Raw genomic sequence first — 18819 nt, forward strand, 5'->3', positions numbered from 1 at the left:
CATCCTCTCTGATTAGTATCCAGTAAAGCTTTTTGAGGCTCTATATAATCCTGTCTTTATTCATTAATTCCGAATGGATGACATTAAGTTCTGTGTTTGCCATCATATGGGAACTGTTGGTTGACTCCGATACGCCCAGGGCAAATATTTACTTGTCCGGTGAGGCTCTATGCTTGGGCAGTCGCCAATCAACTGTGTGGCCAAGATTTAATCCTGGATTTACGTGCGCTGAGTGTATGTGTGCCTGGAAAGGTACAGTATAGGCATAGAGCAGTACTGTGTAGTACATGTGGGATAAGTGCATGTGCTTGAGTGAATGTATACCTGTGAGGAGTACATTACTTGAGAGATCCAGTGCTGTGCTTTGAGTATGCAATAGATGTGCCTGGTGCATGTGTACGTGCATGAAGTACAATGCATGAAGGGTGACTTGTTATGCAGCACGCTCATGGTGAGTATGTGTGCACTCCATGTGTGTGTTTGCAAATAGCATACCCAGGTACAATACAGAAAAGCTGCAGGGCATGCAGACTGAATGTGTGTGCAGAAAGTATGTGTGTCTGCATGGAGGTGATAGGACTGTGGAGTGTGTGCTGTGAAAGTACAATGCTACATTACATTACATGGAGAACCCTCACTTCCATTTAAGAAGCCACGGTCTACCTGGTGGAGACGTGAGGAGCAGAGGAACCCTCCCCCCCCCCCCCCACCCTCCTGACAGAGTTGTTCATTGCTGCATTCCTGTGTGCTGATGGAGTAAGGGACCTTTACGCTTCAAAAGGTTCCTCTTTGATTCAGTGATTGATCACAAGAAAGGAGCCTGGACACATCTCTAAAAGAAGATTGGGCCGGTAAGGGAATTGTAAAGAGTAGGGGTGGGAGCCTGGGTTTAACCTTTTGATGCTCACATTACAGTGGTTGACTTCCAGGTGTGAACTATGGTCACTCCCATGAACTGTGCTGTGGGTCTATCAACATCAGAGTCTTTCCTGCTGTGACAGCCTTTAAAGAGGAAATAAAAAAAGGAAAATGCACACTTCAAAAGAAGTAGAACTCCAAATTAAATCGTATATCACATTTGGTGTCTGGAAAAGGACTATACGAAGGGACGGTTGAGATCCCAAACTTTGTCATCTGCCAAGCAGCCAGACAGGCTGTGTGAGAAGGTGGAAGCTCTGCGTGACTTCTGCCTGTGACCAGGACTGGCAGCCAAGGCCTGCTAGTCTCCCAGCTGGGTAAGGAGACCTCACCAATGGAAACCAAGATCACCTGCCCTGGAGCTTGGAGCACCTGTCTGCTTGCCAAAAATAGTATTCCCTGTGAGGAAGAGGAACGGGTTGGTAAGTGATCGGTCCAGTGGGTAGCTCCACTGAGAGGACACCCTGAACAAGGTGTGCGAGAATGGCTGTGCACCAATTGGGTCGTTGTGCCTGTGCAGGAGTGATATGGCAAACCCCTTATGCAAGGAGAGGGCCGCCGGGACCTCAACCGTGTTCCAAGCGCCGTGCGGGAAGCTCCAGGCTCACACCTGCTTGTTGTGGTGACCCTGTATGCTAGAAGTGGCCACTGTTAAACTCTTTGTAGCCAGAAACGTCAAGACATTTTACCGCCTTAATAGGTTATCCCGTATGCCCAGAGAGGCTCCTGTGGTGAGAGCAAGCATAGTGGAGAAGTATGGGCCTCAGCAGAGTATTGCGGCAATTGTGTTAGTAGGAAGGGGCTGCTGGTACTCAAATTTACAGACATTGAGGTCGTTACCTAGAAGATTGCAGCTGTGGCTTGCCCGTCAAGTCTGCACTCCAACGCCTGCACGCGACTGCTTCCCCGAGGATCGTGAAATACCCCGCCTGAGACGTCACGCCAAGCCTGGGCATCAGTCGGGAGTCGGAGGATTGCATCCCTCTTTCTCCAGGCCCCACCTCCCTCCACCCCCATGAAGGGGAGAATTTGAGGCACAGGAGCAGCTCCCGATTGCTGGGAGAAGCTGACCGCGTGGATTGAGGTAGAGAGCCAGGCCCTCCTGGGTGCTGCAGGTAGCATAGCTTTGCTGAACAGGAACCGGATTTGTGATCACCTGCAGAGAATTGGGTCTGTGGGGCCGCGGGGGTCTCGCTGCTAACGGTGTTGCAGCACCTTAAACATTTTTTACAAATTACTGAAGAGTCAAAGGGGAACTCTAGAATAGGGTCTATTAGTGAGCTTTCCCTGGATGCGGCCTCGATTGAATGGGAAAAAACCCCGACCACAATAAAAGGAAGAGGGTGAGACCGGGATTGGCTTGAAAACTACTAGACCCCTGACCACAAGGGGATTGTGTTACAGCTTGTGAATGTATTCCTTTGAATGTGAGACTTAAAAACAAAATACTTCTTTCTCTTATAAAAGTATGTATTGAACTGGACAATGATTTATCATTCATACCGTGCGACGCCCCTCTCCCTCCACCTCCCCTAGTGCACCTTTGGCTGCTCGTCCGCAGCTACCACTGAGAGTCAAGTGCAGAAGGGGTGCTTGGCCCAGTTGCTCGGGATCCATTGTAGGTTTGGCTGCAGGACATCCGGAGTAAAAGGCCTCCACCACCACAGTTGGGCCCCGTAGCTTCTGCTTTCCCCGCGGCCCTCTCAAAGGGGTTCTGTTTTAGTTGTCTAATAATTATCAATTTTATTGGAGCTATGTCGTTCACCAACGTTGATTGCTATGAAATTAATGTTGATTTGTGGAAACTTTTAAGGAAATCAGGGATGCTTTTAATGAAAGCTGTTGCAACTGAAGGATTAAGCTGCAGTCAGTTCTGCATATTTCCGATGGGTTCTTGCAGGGCAGGCACAACATTTCATCCTTCTGAAGTTGGTAAATAGCATTATATTGGGCCTGTTATTAAGACCTGTTATTTAAGGTGCCCAGATAATGTTCAGTGCACAGTACTCCTTGCTCTAGTTTATTTTTATTCCTACTTTCCGGTGCACGCAAGTTTTTTTTGGCAAAGTGAAATAATTTTTTTAAAATATGCTTTGCAGTTAAAGAATCGGACAGACGAGTTCATGAGCCTAGCCACTTAACCTGGACTTTTGTTATGAGGAAAAAGTGGAAGAGATACTTCCTCTATCGGAAGGGACCTCTCTGTATCTCGGATACACCTCCACGTGGCTGTTCTCAAAACATTTGTCCAAATTAAATGATTTTCGTTGGAGATTAACTTGTTGGGTTGTGTTTTCCCTTCCATATTTATGGCCTTGAACAGGATTCAAGCACTGCACCTTCCCTGTTTGATTAATAAAGTGTTTTCTTGCCAAGGTAGTTATTAACACTGCACGCGCAGGAACGCACTTTAACCATTTAAATGCGGAAGGAGTCCTTGGTGTATTTTTTTGTTCACTTAGAGATGCCTTTTTAACCAACATAGATGTATGTAGATCACTTAATCTCCTCGGTACGAGCGTTCACTGACGCTTTACCTGTGCTTGAAATGGACCTCTAAAAGGCCAGGCCCTCCTGTCCCATAGTACCCGTTTCAGAACTCTGAAGGTCATGGCTGTGACCTTCAGATCTGTGCATGTCTGCAGTGGGTGCATTATCCCACTAAGCTGTTACACATGCCAAAGCTGTGTTTACAGTATTCTTCCACGAACTCATGTTCTATAATAAACAGGCCAGTAAATCTTGTTCTTCTTATCTCGTCACATTTGCTGGGCATTCAAAGACCGAGGTCAAATGTCAAGCTGTGTATTTGAGTGAGGCTGGTGTTTATTTTGCTTTCCACTGACGTTAGAGTGAGAGTGTTTACAGGAAAGAGGAATGCAGTGTACTTTCTCCATTGAGCCTGCTTGTGTCCTTTTTTTTTTTTTAATTTTAGACATGGCTATCTCAAAAGGTATCTCATTCTTCAGCTTGACAAAACATTTGCCTTTCATTCGTGGGGCATGGAGTTCACTATTGGCATTGTCTGGGTGGGTGGAAGCATGAACATTTGTAGAATCCTGTTTGAAAACTATTACCACAAAAAACTTGCTCTGATTTACTAGTACTGCTAAGATGAAACAGTTCTGCAATTGAATTAAATTAATTTTGTGAATTTTTTTGTAAGAGACTTTTTCATATTTTACATGCTTGTTGCAGAATGTCTTTAAAAATATAGTTATCCCAAAAGTTAACCCAGCAGGACACCCTTACATTCTTTATTTCACACCAATTAACTTGTAAATGAATGCTTACCCATTTGGAACAGGGTGGCAGCATGCGGTCAGTAGTGTGCTTCTGGCCCTCAGACTTTAGATCTGCAGGGACATTATAGTATAGATTATACAGCAGTGCTGGCTTCAGCGCAGCATAGCTGCAAGTAAAAAGAAAAAAAGCTATAATGCAGTCAACGCTGGTTGTGTTGTCAAGCTTTGTTACCTTTACTTTCAGCCATTTGCAACATGGCTAAAACATTGGCAAAGCCAATTGATCACGCATAGCCAAGACCTGTTGGCTTTGCTAATGCTTGTTATACTTTGCAATCAAACAGAAGAACTTACCTTTGTAATGTTCACTTTATTATGTTTCTACAATAATCTGTTTCTTTCTATTTTTGATGTATTTACTTCTGATTGTCACCATGCTGCCGTTGCATTCTACATCTCAATCTGGGGGAGTTCTATTGAGTAAAATAGAAATGACCGAACTGTCTATGTACTTTTTTTTTTTTAATACTGCTCTGGTGTTTTGATGGTTCTAGTTTTTTAAAATTGATTTTTCTTCCGCAGTTCTTTCAGGCATTTGCAAAAGAGTTTACAACAGGAGATACCCGCAAAGGTAAGAAGTTAACTACCAGCTTTAAACTGCAATGTGATGTTTCTCATCCTTTCAGTAGTGTTAGGTTTTTGGTGGTGTTCCTTGTGGAATCCAGGCACATAAAGATGAGTAGAGTTGGCAATCATAGTTTTACCTTACTCCTACATATATTTTTGTAAATTCACCAATGGTATTGAATTTCATAAGATCTTACGCACAGAAATTGTTGACAAACGTGCTTATTTTTCCCTCCACCCAGATTGTATTTTTATGGGAGGGATTCTCCCTCCTGCTTTCTTCTCTTTGATGTCCTTCCCACTACATTTGCACATTTGATACTACCTGTGTCAACAACTTTGGGTACATACATTATTTATGGACCGGTTGTGAATACCCAGGAAGGCAGTAACTTGGGGGTGGGTGTTCAGTGCCTTCCCAGAAGAAAGCATTCCGCTTCTTCCTTGTAATACCCATGTTCCAGCCCCAGTACTATATTTAAAATAGCAGAGTGTTTGTGATACTGGCAGAAGTTATGTGGTAGTTAGTGGAATGTGCGGTCAGATCAATGCTCAGATCTTTAAAGTTCATGATTTACTTAGGTGTGTGAAATGCTTTGTCAACAGGACCATGTGTTACATCAGGACGGATTCCTGTCTGGTGCAGCCTTGTTTAGTATTTCAGAAATTAGAAGCAGGAGGACATTGCATCTGCCTAATGGGCGGAGCTTCCAACAGACACTATTAACATGATGAAGTGTCTTAAGATAAAAATACTAGTCCGCATATGTTTTCGACCTAGCTTCCCGGTGAAACCATAGTGAAAGATCAGAGGGATGCTGGCCTTGTTTAGGAAGTCATTTGGAACTTCTGTACATGGTCAATTCCTGTAAAATAGCATCTTTGGTATGGGTCTGTTCTGTATCTTTCAATGTCCCACTGGTTCCTTTCTGAAACCACTTGAGGGACCACAGCCAGCGGGAGCTGCAAAGGAGACTTGAAAAGGATCCCGCTTGCCTTACTCCTGCCTATTAGCTACTGTCCTTACGCTGGAGAGCTGCAGTTGAGCTGTGCTTAATGATAACTCTTTGGAGTACTATGTTTGGTTCTGCTGCTCTTCTGTTCTGTCTAGTGGCGGCATTGCGCCCCCTGGAGCGCAGCTTCCATCCTTTGCAATCACTCTGCATGGCACTGGCCCACCATCTCCAAAGCAGGGAAGAATTACAGTCCAGGTCCTGAACCTGTGGAAACACCAACTGACACTTTTTCCAAGGTCCACTTGGAACAACATTGAACAATCCCAGTAGAGAGACATTTATGTCACCCATGAAATGTTTATCTATGGTAAATAACTGTGCAGGTGGACTTTGTCTTTCTTTGAAGAAAACCTGATCATCAAAACAGAACCAAGAGTAACCGGTTTACGGAAGACTTTGCTTTCCGAGTTGTGTTCTTCCAACGGTTTGCTGGCAGCCGCTCTGACTTTCTGTCGCCTAGTGTTCTCCTTTTCTCTGACACCTAGCAGGAAACGGAGACAAACACAGACCTACCGTTGAAGACCGTTCCCCCTTTGTAAATATTTGCTGCTACTTGATCAATACATTACAGAGGGCCAACTAGGTCCAAAGACTACTGAAGATGAAATTCTCTCCAAGGAACGGACCCTGGCAGTGTTCCTGAATTACAGGACTGGTGTGCAAATGCTACTTGTTGCTGCAGTTTTAAAACTCACTTTTTTGTTTTTCTACTCTTTCTTCCCCCTCCAAATCTGCAACCTGGGTGACTTGAGTCCGGTTCATCTGTGATGTCTGCTTGCAATGCACTAAACAAAAAGAGTCACTCACTCTAAACCAAATCTACATTTTGTCTGGTAAACCTGGCTAGGAGAGGACACTCAACCAGGAGTGCGTGAGGCAGCCCCCCTTCCTCTCACACATACACCCTGGATGCAATATTTGCCCTTCATGGAACGTTCTCCTAATGTTTAAGAGGAAACCTCCATATCACAGAGTGTGACCAGCATTTCATTGTGTTAACATTCATAGCTTCCCACAAGAGCAAACACTAGAGTAAGTTTGTCCTCAGCCACCTACAAGCAATGGAACAAACCCAACGTCTGTGCAGTTGCCTTGCATTGCTCCGTGATCCTCCCTTATTTTGCTTCCCATGGTCGAGCACAGGGTGACAATATTCTACATGACAAACCTGTAACAGTTGTACTTAAGGGAACTGGTTAGGAGTGGTGCCACTAGTGGCAATTGACCTGTGTCGATGGGTCGCAGCACACTTATGGTTTTGCTGGCATCACATATTGCTGTGTGTACCTCTGCAGGTATCATCACTCCCCTCAGCTTGCTCTTCCAGGCATGGTGACAGCCATGTGTGATCAGTTCAGTCTCATGAATGGAGGAGGATCCTGGTTCCCTGGGATACAACCCTTTGTTCAATTCAACTGGAAGGTTCCTTTATCGTATGCATCTGACTCTTCAGATCCTGGGTGTCTTAAATAAAATCAAGGATAGCCCCACACCCTCTTTCATTTTTTTTGTTGAAACATTTTTTATTGTTTTCATAGCAACAGCGCAGTACAAACCCGCTTCCTCCACGGCCAAAGAATGTTTTACACACATAAAGTTACCAGCCAACAACCGGGAGAATGAGCTTCCAGCTCATACCGGCCCTCCCCCCTCCCTCCCCACCCCATGTCAGTGTGCCTCCTGTCTTTCGCCTCACTCCCGATGTGCCCCCTCCCTGCCATAAATCAGACATGGGTACTCTCCCTCCACTAGAGATCCATGACTTTCCCTTGCGCTTAGCCACAGCCTCGTTTCCAGCGATCACTACTACTCCCCTTCTACTCCCCATTCACCACCTCCTCCTGCCCGCCAGATGCGTCCCCCTCTGCCCCGTTGTCAGCCATCAGCCCCTGAAGTTCCACCACCAGCGCCTCCCACGCCCGGGCCGTCGCCAACACCTTTTCGTCATCCCGCCGAAGAGCTAATTGCAACCGGAGCGCACCCTCAGCCCCCGCCCAACGTACAAAGGCCGCCCTCCATCGCAAGAAGCTAGGCCCCGTCCTGGACTTCCAGTGCATAGTCAGTTCCCTTTTGGCCATTATCAATCCTAAGTCGTAAAACTTGCTAGTGACCTTCGTCCGGCGGGTGTGCGGGAACTAAAGCAGTAAACAGGCCCCCAGGTCCGGGTCAATAACACGGTCCGTCACCTGATTTAGGCAATCCATGACCTCTGCCCAATAATCACCCAGCTGAACGCAGGACCAAAACATGTGACGAAAATCAGCGCCCTCTCTTCCGCACCGCGGGCACTGCGAGTGTGTACCCCCAAAAAATTGCAATATTTTAACCGGCGTCAAATATGCCCTGTGCAACGTGAAAAATTGCACCAACTGGAACCGGGCATTGCGCGTTCCCTTCCAGGCCCGCCGCACCAGCGTGGTCCAGGTAGTCTCGGGGATCGGTTTCTCAAGGTCCAATTCCCACTTACCCCTCAAGGCGGCAAGGGGCGGCAAGCCTTCCGTCGACAGCCCCACACCCTCTTTCATACTAGTGTCTTCAATTTGAACCCATCCGGTTTCTTTCTTGGATATTCTGCCCCTCCTCCAGAAGGTGCCCATTCACCTTTGCAAGAGGCCAGGGCCTGCTGTCCATTTAGAAAGAGATTCTGCATCCATTCCTACCAATGCTCAACTTTAATGGGGGCTTGCCCCTCACCCGCATCAGCAGTATCTTATATCATGAAGTTTATTTTGCAGAAGACTTCTTTTCCGATTACTGTCTTGTCCGTCAGATGAGTTAGCCAGCTACAGGCCCTGTGTGCCTTGAACAGTGCACTACATTCTATCAGAACAGGGTGCATTAAGGATAAATCCCGCTTTCATGATTTGATATGAGTGAGAAAAGTTTGTTTCCGGCATTCTGTTAGTGCCCTCGTTCTTCCTAAGCTGAGGAAACTTGCACTAATTCAATGTTCTGAATGCTATAGGCTTCATTTCCAGACAGACCATAACCCTGTGCTATGCAGTTGGAGTGTTTGTGACTTACGACTGCAATGACGCTGCCTAGACTTCATCTACATCCACTCGTATGGATGCATTGCACCCTGCATCGCCCACTGCTATTCCTAATATTAGACACATGCGCCATCAAACTTAAGAACTCAGTTTTGCAAATCTTAAGCGACCTGTGTGGAATTCTTCAGGCACATGCCGATGAGGGGGAGATCTGGAGTGTAGCAGTGTTGGCTGCTCCACCCTTAATCCACAAGCTCATTTTGAGGGACTCTAAGAAACTATTTTACAGACTTTAAACTGCCCTTTGCTGCCTTCTACTCCCCCTTTCTATTTCTCTCTGATTTTGAATATGCCTATTAATTTATATTCAAGAGCGATCCATGACGTAGAAATAAATGAAATTCCATTATGGGGGACGCAGTTCGGCTCTGTAGATTTGCTTCCATTCCCAGGACGGACTTACCAAGCCCTCATTCATTTTAGAAACAAAACACTGATAGATTCTTCTCATAAGTAAGGCAACGTTATGCTGCACACTGAAGACCGGTAAGGGCTTGTGTCCTTGTAGTATGCATGTTCACATTAGTGGTACTTTGCATGTGAAGCTTTGGTTAAAAGGTTTTGACAAACAATATGCAGCCCTGCCTCTAGGTGACTGCTCCCTCTGTTGAGCGTAAGGTTTCGGAGTAAAGACGTGGTACTTAGTTTCATGGTCTTCTGCTTGGTGCCACATATTACTTGTATACTTCAGATTTATTTTATTATGTGAATTGTTTATGTAGAGCTCCAAAAAGGCTAACTGTACTAACAGCTGTGCAACTAACTCTGCTCTGGTAGTAATGTAAGAAATAAGAACCAGATTCCAGCCCAGTTCAATGCTGCAGTTGTCATGATGCATTTTTGACCAGATATATATCTTGTATCCAAAGAGTCCCCTTTGACATCACTGTCTCCCCAGATGATGCTTACATTGATTAGTTGGCGTTAGTGTGTGGTGACCTGTTGTGTCTGTTCAATATGTAGTTGTTGGATTAAAGATGTGGCAGGGAAACAGCTGGATAAAAGACTGACTATATTCCTGCTTTATTTCAAGTCCCAAGCTAGATTCTATGAATATGTTGTGTTAGACGATAGAAACTGTGATAGAATGAGTCAGTATTCCTAGTTTCTGATCAGTGATCACTGCATTGCTGTAGGGACACACAACAAGCTCTTATTTCAGATCCCCTTCATCTTGAAACCGCCTACTCCAATGAAGCAAGAGGCAGGGCTCTGGACCTGCTGTATGGGTACTATCATGTAGATGAAGAAATAGAGACCGTGAAGTTCATGGAAATATGAACACAGATTATGAGCTGAAGACTTGACTACATGCCAAAAAGCCAAGTTTAAAGGGGAAAGGAAGTATTTCCAGATATGTTTCAGGTTACTGGAAAATCTGTCCCGGAAAAAGCGGGAACTGGTCTCTCCACAGGGAATTCCAGGATGATGAAATGAAGTATTTCAACAGCTGCTTAGGTCGCCAGAATGCAGTTTAAAGGTACTTCCTGAAATGGGCCTATTTAACTTTCAGGGTGTGATAGAAAATTAGCTCCTAACTTGTGTCCCAATGTAGAGCACAATTATGGAGGGTACTCGCAGCATGTGCTGCTGTTTTAGTAGTCCATACATCCTTTTATTGCATATAATGGTCAAGCTGAAGTAATACCAGACATACGGCAAAATACCAATGGTGTCTCTGAACTGTCTGAATGACATTGTTGCTAACTATGCAGTTCCCACTGTAGCATCTTTGCAGTGCCTTGGGTTCAGGGCCTTAGTTTCTGCTCCGACGTCGGTTTTATCTGTAGTTTCAACACAACTCAATCCTTACTGCCCAAACATTCCAAACCACCGCCCACTTGACGCTGGGTTCTCATGGGACCCAAAGAAAATGGAAGGGGCAAAAAGAACTGCACTGTTTATACATTTAAAATTTTGTTTACTTGTCAGTTAAAGCCTGCACACAGGAATGGATCCTTTCTCCGCCGCATCATGCCATTGAGAAGTAAACCACAAGTTGGTTGGGGCTCGTCTCTCTCTGTGAAGAATAGTCAGTAGACCACATATTAATCCATTAGCCATTCATCTCTGTGGACTATTCAAAACTGTGTGTTCTCTGTGTTTTAGTTCAGAAATCAATGTTTATTAATGATAACTTGAAGAAATCTCATTGAGTACATCTTCTACAATTCTGAAGTTTAGCCCTGATGAGCCCCAGTGCATTTCAGGTTGTGCCCATCATCAGGGATCTGTGTTCAGTACAAGTGAAAACATCTCTGAAAAACATCTCTGCGGACATGTGCTCTGACATGATCTTGTTGCTGCAGTGGAGGACCAAGAAAGACTCATAAACCTTCTAAGGGTGATGTGGCACCATATTCCCCATTACTTACCGCACCCTATTTATAGGCTCCCTGCATATGAGAAATACTTCAAATAGGGTTCCCTGACCTCATAACCTCAAGTTCATTTTTTAACACCTATTTCTATTTAGGTGATTCTAACCATGCAACCACTTAAAGTACCTAGGTTTAAAGAGACGTTCTACTAAATTTTTCAGACTAATTAAACCTCATATCGAATCATCTACGGACTAGGGCAACAGTTGTTACCTCAGTTCTGTCTTTTTCTCCCTCCCATAGATGCCTTTCACCGCTCCCCTTAATCAGACAGACTGCCTCTCACTACCCTTCACCCCCCACCCCAAAGCCCTATATAAAGGAAAACCTAAACCCACCACCATCACCTAAACCTCTCAGCAACACCTAAGCGGACTTAGCACCAAGAGAATGCACCTGAAATCCGAGTCCCCCTAGAACTCCTGTGACATGAATACTTCCACGGACATCATAATGTAACAAACAAATGTCTCACTCATCCAGGTTACATACACCTCTCCTAGCCCTCAGCTCAGTAATGAGGTTCCCACAAACACTCACATTTCAAGGCAGAACAAGAATACTACTACAAGCCATCACTTATGCTGAGAATGTAGCAAGACCTTCATTGAGGCAGTAAAACAACTCTCTCCACCCACTTCAACTACCCTTCACTTCATCAGTTAAGAAACCAACCTTAGCAGTGTTTTCACTAACAACAATAAAACCTATCTGCAACTGTTGTGACTACTGCAGTTCTCACAATAATCCCACCCTCACACACCACATCCCACCATGAGCATGGAGCACCTTTCATTCAATGACAAAGCAGTAGCACCACAACTCCAAAACCACATAGACTTTCACTACTTCCATCTTCTATGCAGCACAAAAAACTGTCACCCTTCAACCTAGTAACAGTCCCGCTTCTCGTATATTCTTGGCCTTTTGGTAGACTCGGATATTGTTGAGCACCAAATCCTCTTTAACTCTCTATTCACATTACTATTAAAAGTCTCAGGCAACATCCTGAAATACGTTTCCTCTTTTCATGTTGTCCGGCACATGCTCACTTGGAATTTATTAAATCCTCCTCGTCCAATACTGGGTCCCAACAAGATTCTGTCTTTGCCCCCATGGTATTCAAGTTATACATGGAACCTATAAGAATAGTACAGTCATAGCCTCACACCACTATGTAAACAATACGAAACTCCATCACAATGTATCCTACAGTCAATCCTGGATAGCCATAGTCTACCTTAAATTAAATCCATTGAAAATTGAATTCCTACTCCACGGTGAAAAACTGCAATAAAATATTATGGAATGGTCGAACAAAATACAACAAAGTGGCTTCTCCCACTTCATGTCATTCCATACTAATTCTTAGGTCACAGCATTTATCCTTGAATTTCCCTTCAAAACTACAAGGGAGTCCAGAGAGCCTTTCGCCATAAAAGCCTTCTGCTCAATAGAAAACATCTCATTTCAGCCACCTTACACAAGTGTGTGCAAGTTCTCCCACATGGATACTGCAAACACACTATTTCCTGATACCACTCTCATCTTATCCAAATCCAGAGGCCTTAGAGCTGCACTCCCAGCCATTGGGCTTTAATAGGATTATATGGCGTTTAGAAATTTGCAGTCTCTTTGCCTTCTGGGTCTTATTAGACTCAAGTCAGTCTACTTCACTTGCTGATATGTGCGCTCTCTCAAAATGTACTACTTGGCAGAAACAAGCTCAATCACCACTTGCACTTAAAGTACCAACTGAATAATATTACAGTGGCCTGAAGAAAAGAGAGAAATGCCAACCCTCGTCCTTCTGGGAAACCGTCCTCAATCTGGCTTACATGTTACTTGCCACAAGACAGGAACTCCAAACCATACTCCTTGTAGTTAACTCGCTCTGACCGACCTCTCCTCTTCATCTCAACTCTTCTTTCAAGTAGTAATTTGGGTGAGTTAACTCCCCTTCAGTAACCTCTCATTTCATTGTTTTGCATACTTATTCAGCTCGTCCGTTTAGTTAGCTTCCTTGCCTTAAACCTACATATTGTTTCTGCTGGTTACCTCTTACCTGCAGGTTCTTCATCTTGTGATTTCCTCTAGACACCGCACTGGATATGGAAACTTGCAGTAGCTTCTTAGTGTCAACAGGTCTCTACTCCAGTCATGGCTGCAGAACCACCTGTGGACATGTCCTCAATGAATCTAATAAGGCGCCACCCTACACTCTTAGTTCCCAACCATGTTTCCAACCCCAGGAGCGTTGTAGACCAGACCAACAAGATTGACTGACCAGTGACAGTATACAAAATGGATGAACTTAGGAACCCTAGTGCCAAAATCCGCAGGCAACTTCTCTGGATAGATTCAGGCGGTTCGGTGAGAAACCTGCAGCTAGAAAGAGTATCCATTAGAAAGATTGTTGGTTGCAAGTAACCTAGTCTTTTAATGGACATTTCTAACTGCACATTCCTCGTACTTGTGAATCGGTACCAAGCCAGCATCTTCAAGGAGGAGAGAGAGTTTGCATTGTGATCTGGTAAAAGCAAACAGGGGAGATGGTAGAGATGTGGCTCCAACATTGAGAATACGCCAATGTTTCCGAATGGTATTCTTGATTTTATTAGAATAACCACAGAACGTGTTAACACAGGTAAGTCTCTGTAATGCTTCTTTGGCTGGTGCTTTTTCAATGAGGGCTTCACGATGGTTATTCGAAGCCCTCTTTCTGCACCTGCGAATTATGTTAACAGGATATTGCCTTTCTTTAAGCTGTGCAGAAAGGGATCTAGCATGTTCTGTGTATTTCTCCATACTGGAACAGTTCCGACGGAGACGTAGAAATTGCCCAAATGGAAGATTGTCCCGCAGGACTTTTGGGTGGAAGCTATTGTAAGATAACAACGAATTGCATGCCATTGGCTTGCGATAGAGTTCAGTTGCAAGCAAACCGTTCTCCGGATAGATCCTGACATCAAGAAAAGGAAGGCTGGATTGAGAGAGTTCATATGTGAATCGTAGGTACTCATTTCTTGTATTGAGCCAGCTGTGGAAGCCTATGAGTGATGCCGGTGTCCCTTTCCAGATCACAAAAATGTAATCTATGTACCTCTTCCAGGTCAGTATGTGATGTCTGAAGGGATTGGATTGCTGGAGAACCTCAGTCTGTTCAAAAGTATGCACGTAGAGATTTGCCAGGCTGGGGGCAAAAACACTGCCCATGGTAGTCTCCGATGTCTGTAGGAAGAGTTCTTCCTCAAACTTGAAAAAGTTTTCTTTCATCGCCAAGGTGGCACAGGCCATGATGAAACTCAAAGGAGTGATAGAGTCCAGGTCTTCTTCCTCCAACAGAGATTGAATAGTGACGAGAATCTCGTCCTGAGGGATACATGTGTAAAGTGACTCTACGTCGAACGAGACCAAGAGGTCTTCTTCTTGGTCAAAAGTTAAGTCTTGTAACAGGCGTAACAGGTCTTTAGTATCCTGTATATATGTTGGCATCTTCGCTACAATGGGTTTCAAGAAGAAATCCACAAAGGTCGACAGGGGCTCAAGCAGGGACCCTATCCCCGAAATGATGGGTCTGCCCGGAGGTGGTATCTTTCCTTTGTGGATCTTCGGTAACACGTAGAAGTATGGTGTTACAGGATGTTGGGTGGTCAAGAAATTTGCCTCATTGTCAGTTATCCATCCTTCACTTTTGGCCTCATCCACAAGGTCTTTGATGGTATTGGTTAACCTCTTCGTGGGGTCCATTTTCAGGGATCGGTAGTATCTCCTGCCAGTTGACGTCTACATTCAGTTCTGTAAACTTCTGTATCAAGGATGACAGTGGCACCCCCCCCCCCCCCCCTTGTCTGCTGGCTTTATGACAATGGATTCATCCTTCGTCAAAAGTTGTAAAGCCAGTTGTTCAGCTTTCGGAAGATTCTGATATTGATTGGTATCCGTGTTGATGATGGTTTCCACATCGTAGAGAACCGCTTTTTCAAAGGCGGCAATCTCAGGGGGGACCAAGTGTATCGGAGGGTTAAACGTAGACTTTGGTTTTAACCCAGTGTTGTTAGTCCTTGAGTCAGTTGTCATTGAAGATTTGTCACTGTAAAAAGCTTGTAGTCTTATTTTCCTGAAGAATCCAGCCAATTCTTGCATGATGGTAAAAGAGTCACCTTTGATTGTAGGAACAAAGCCTAGTCCTTTTTCTAGGGCAGTTTTTTCCACCTCAGTGAGCACACGTTGGCTGAGGTTCACTACTAGAGTGTTTCGCTGCTCATCCCTGGGACTGCCGATGTCTTCAAGTTGCTGCGTGTCCGTGATGAGGGAAGGTAAAATGACCATCACTGCCGTTTTCTTTGTCTGTGGAGTAACTGTCAAGACAGTTGTACATCTGAATGCACATGACTTATCCTTCCTACAGACCAATTAATGAAGAAGGATGACTGAAAGTTCCTATTTGTGTACATGCATGAATTTATTTTTATTATGAGTGTTTTGGAAAATTGAGGCTGTGAGACAGCTAAAGCGGTCTCCAAGCCAGACTAGAAAACAAGCATTGGCATAGCCAATAGGTCTCGTCTTTGGGACCTTATAAGTGTTTAGTTATCCAGCACAATATCCTTGGTGCAACAACATCAACTGTTGCATGGCTAAACACTTATAAGGTCCCAAAGGCGAGACCTATTGGCTTTGCCAATGCTTGTTTTTCTTCATGTTTTCTCTCGGGTTACCTACTGTGTGGCCACTGAAGCGAAGGGGTCAGTGACATTATTTCCTGTGGCTAGTGTTGCCACCTGGCTTTTCTTTTTAACCCGATTGACCAGTATTTTACTCTTCAGGACAGTAGTTAGGGTGATGACCTAAAGCCAGCATTTTTTTCCCCTTATCAATCCATTGTTAAAACAGCAAATGCAAGAAGAAAATACTTTTAAACGTTTTCTGTAGCTATCTAAAGTATCTCTGGTTGATAAATAACTCGTGAACGAGCAGACTGCAGGGGACAGTGTGGGAGCTAACACGGTGACAGAGTGGGCACAGTATGGAGAACGAGTGCTGCAGTAGACTGGAGTGAGGGGGCAGAGCATGGAGACAGAATGAGCATAATACTGAGAACGAGTGAAGGAGCAGACTACAATGACCTCTATCTAGCAGAGCTGATTTCTTTTTTTGCGAGTTTATCTCCCTTAAATCCTGCTTATTTGGGTTTTCTTAAATTGTGTTTTTCGTACATTTTGTGTGTAAATTTAGCTTGCGGAAGACTGGCTCGAGCACAAACTGTCTTGCAGGGTGTGTGAAACTTGGATGTGTGCCGTGGCATCATGCGCTGAGCTAGCAAAGTTCACTGTGCGACTTTAGAAACTCTATGGAGAGTACAATGTGCGAGTACTTCACGTCATTTAAAGCACAAGAGTATTCCTCACGTAGAGTTTTCATGCATAAGACTGTCAAACATGTTTTACACAATTTGCATGTTTTTGAAAAAATTAGACTTATGCGTGGAAACAATTGCACTATTTCACGCACCGCTAAACTCCACCTACAAAATTGCCGAGTCCTTCTCCCCTCTCCATCTTTAATGCACTTCCTTCTTCACGTCTGTAAGGTAGGCACAGAGGTCTGCAGCAAGACAAGCAAAGAGAGCGAGAGAAAGAGAGCGAGAGACGAGGAGAGAGTACAGTACAGAGGCCAGAGAAGACTGCAGAGACATCGGGGGGGGGGGGGGGGGGGGGGGACTTCAGGGGCAAGAGAGTGGGCCGCAGAGACAGGACACAGCAATGAGACATGCATAGATGTACTGCAGGCAAGCGGAATGGGAGTTCGGTACGTGCAGAGAGACACGTGATATGGTAGACGTCACCAGCAGGTATGCGCTGACAGAGGACTACAGAAAGCCTGGCGGGCCAAATGCAGATGTACAACCAGGGCACAAGTCCTAAAAAAAAATTGCGCCATTGCTGAAGACGGCGTCTGCATGTGCTATGAAAAGGCAGCTATTATTAAAGTTAAAGCGCGTACGGCGCGCTGGAAATACTACAACAAGCATTGCCCGTGCGGCCGTGAAAGTATTCGCGCATTGGAAGGGTGCCCGCGAGCGATGCCAGGAAAGCCAGATGGCGCCTGTGCGCGTAACTGTGTGTGTAACCGCACGCTCTAGGCCACACAAAGTGTGTGGTCGGATTTTTGAAGCCCACTAACTAAAAGTCTCGCCAGAACAGCGCATGCGCTGGCTCAGGCGAGACCTAAAAATAGGTGCAGTTTCTTGGGAGTCTCAGGCTGCTTGGTGCACCTTGAAAGCATTAGAATATTTAATGAGTACCTTTTCAAAGCTTATGAACTATTAGCAAATTTATGCGAAAACATAACTTTAAAATGAATTATCTGACCTCCTTTTTTTATTTTCAAAACATTTTTAGTGGAGAACCACCCAAGCTCTCCTAAACTAAATGTGGCTCACTCCTTTCCCTCGGTAGAATCCAGTGCAAGTGTTAAGTGCCAGTACTTCCAAACATCACTAGCCACTACTGGTGAGCAGAAATAGCAGGGTATGTAAATAAGTGGCAAAAGCAGAGTCTTGGTAATGAAATTAATGGCATTGACCACTCTTAAAATGTTCACAATTGTTAGGTTTAACAAGTGGATAATCCCACCGCCCTCCCATCACTCCAATAATTCTTCACAGCTTATCTTCATTTCGGATCATGAGACCTAGTCTCATCCATAATGTGGAGAATCTGGATCTCATGGTGCGGTGCTTTTCCATCTGTGAACTCTCTGCTGTCCATGTTGCGCTCTTTCCTGTGCTGTGTCTTTCTCCCTCCTTCTTGTGATCCTCCCCTCAAGGCTCCTTGTTGTTCTTCTCTACCTCGTGTGCTTCCCCCGCAAACTCCCCATTCTCGCCTCTCGCTTATGTGCTTCTCCCTCCTGCAGTCCCCCCCGCACCATGCTCATTGTTGCTCTGTCTCTTGTATGCTCTCTCACTGAAAACCTCCCTGCCTCCCATGCTTCGTGTTGCTGTCTCGCTTGCATGCTGCCCCATGCTCAGTGTTGTGCTCTCCATGTTGTGCTTCTCCCCTGCAAACCCTCACCCCTGTGCTCCGTGTTGCTTTTGTCCGCCTGTAATTCCCCCTGTGGACCCCCGTACTCAGTGTTGCTCTCTCCCTTGTGTGCTTTTCCTCACTGCAACTCCCCCTTTGCCCAATCAATCAATGGTTTATTACGCGCGGCTACTCTCCCATGAGGTTCTTTGCCCATTCTCCATGTCTCTCGCTCTCTCTCTCTCCCCCTCGAGTCCCCGTGATCCATGTTGGTCTCCCCACCATCTGCTTCTGCCCAAAAACTTTTCTTTCTATCATTTGCTTTCCCCCAAGCGCCCAGCTCCCCCAACAGCATTGGCAAAGCCAACTGATCCAAAAGGCGAGACAATGCTGGCAGAGGTGTCTGAAGTCCTGCCTCTGACCAGCAGTTAAATACACATTGTAGATGCATGTAGGAAGTAACAGGAGAACAGCAGTTACCGGGCAAGTAACCTTGTTGTTCCTTTATTAAGAATACTGAAGTGAGTAGGTCTCAGTCGAGAAACCAAGATGTG

The 18819-nt window shown here is 45.1% G+C and overlaps 1 protein-coding gene across 2 annotated transcripts in view; it reads left to right on the forward strand.

The window, feature by feature from the left end:
- Nucleotides 1-18819, forward strand: part of QSOX2 (quiescin sulfhydryl oxidase 2) — a 265478-nt gene that overhangs the window by 101057 nt on the left and 145602 nt on the right. For both annotated transcript variants that reach the window (XM_085613372.1, XM_085613380.1), the window contains one exon: nucleotides 4746-4794. In XM_085613372.1, coding sequence (XP_085469498.1) covers nucleotides 4746-4794 — 49 coding nt within the window. The remainder of the gene's footprint in view (nucleotides 1-4745; nucleotides 4795-18819) is intronic.

The sequence above is a fragment of the Triturus cristatus genome, chromosome 1_2 (assembly GCF_964204655.1).
Source record: "Triturus cristatus chromosome 1_2, aTriCri1.1, whole genome shotgun sequence".
In the NCBI taxonomy this organism is placed as follows: domain Eukaryota; kingdom Metazoa; phylum Chordata; class Amphibia; order Caudata; family Salamandridae; genus Triturus; species Triturus cristatus.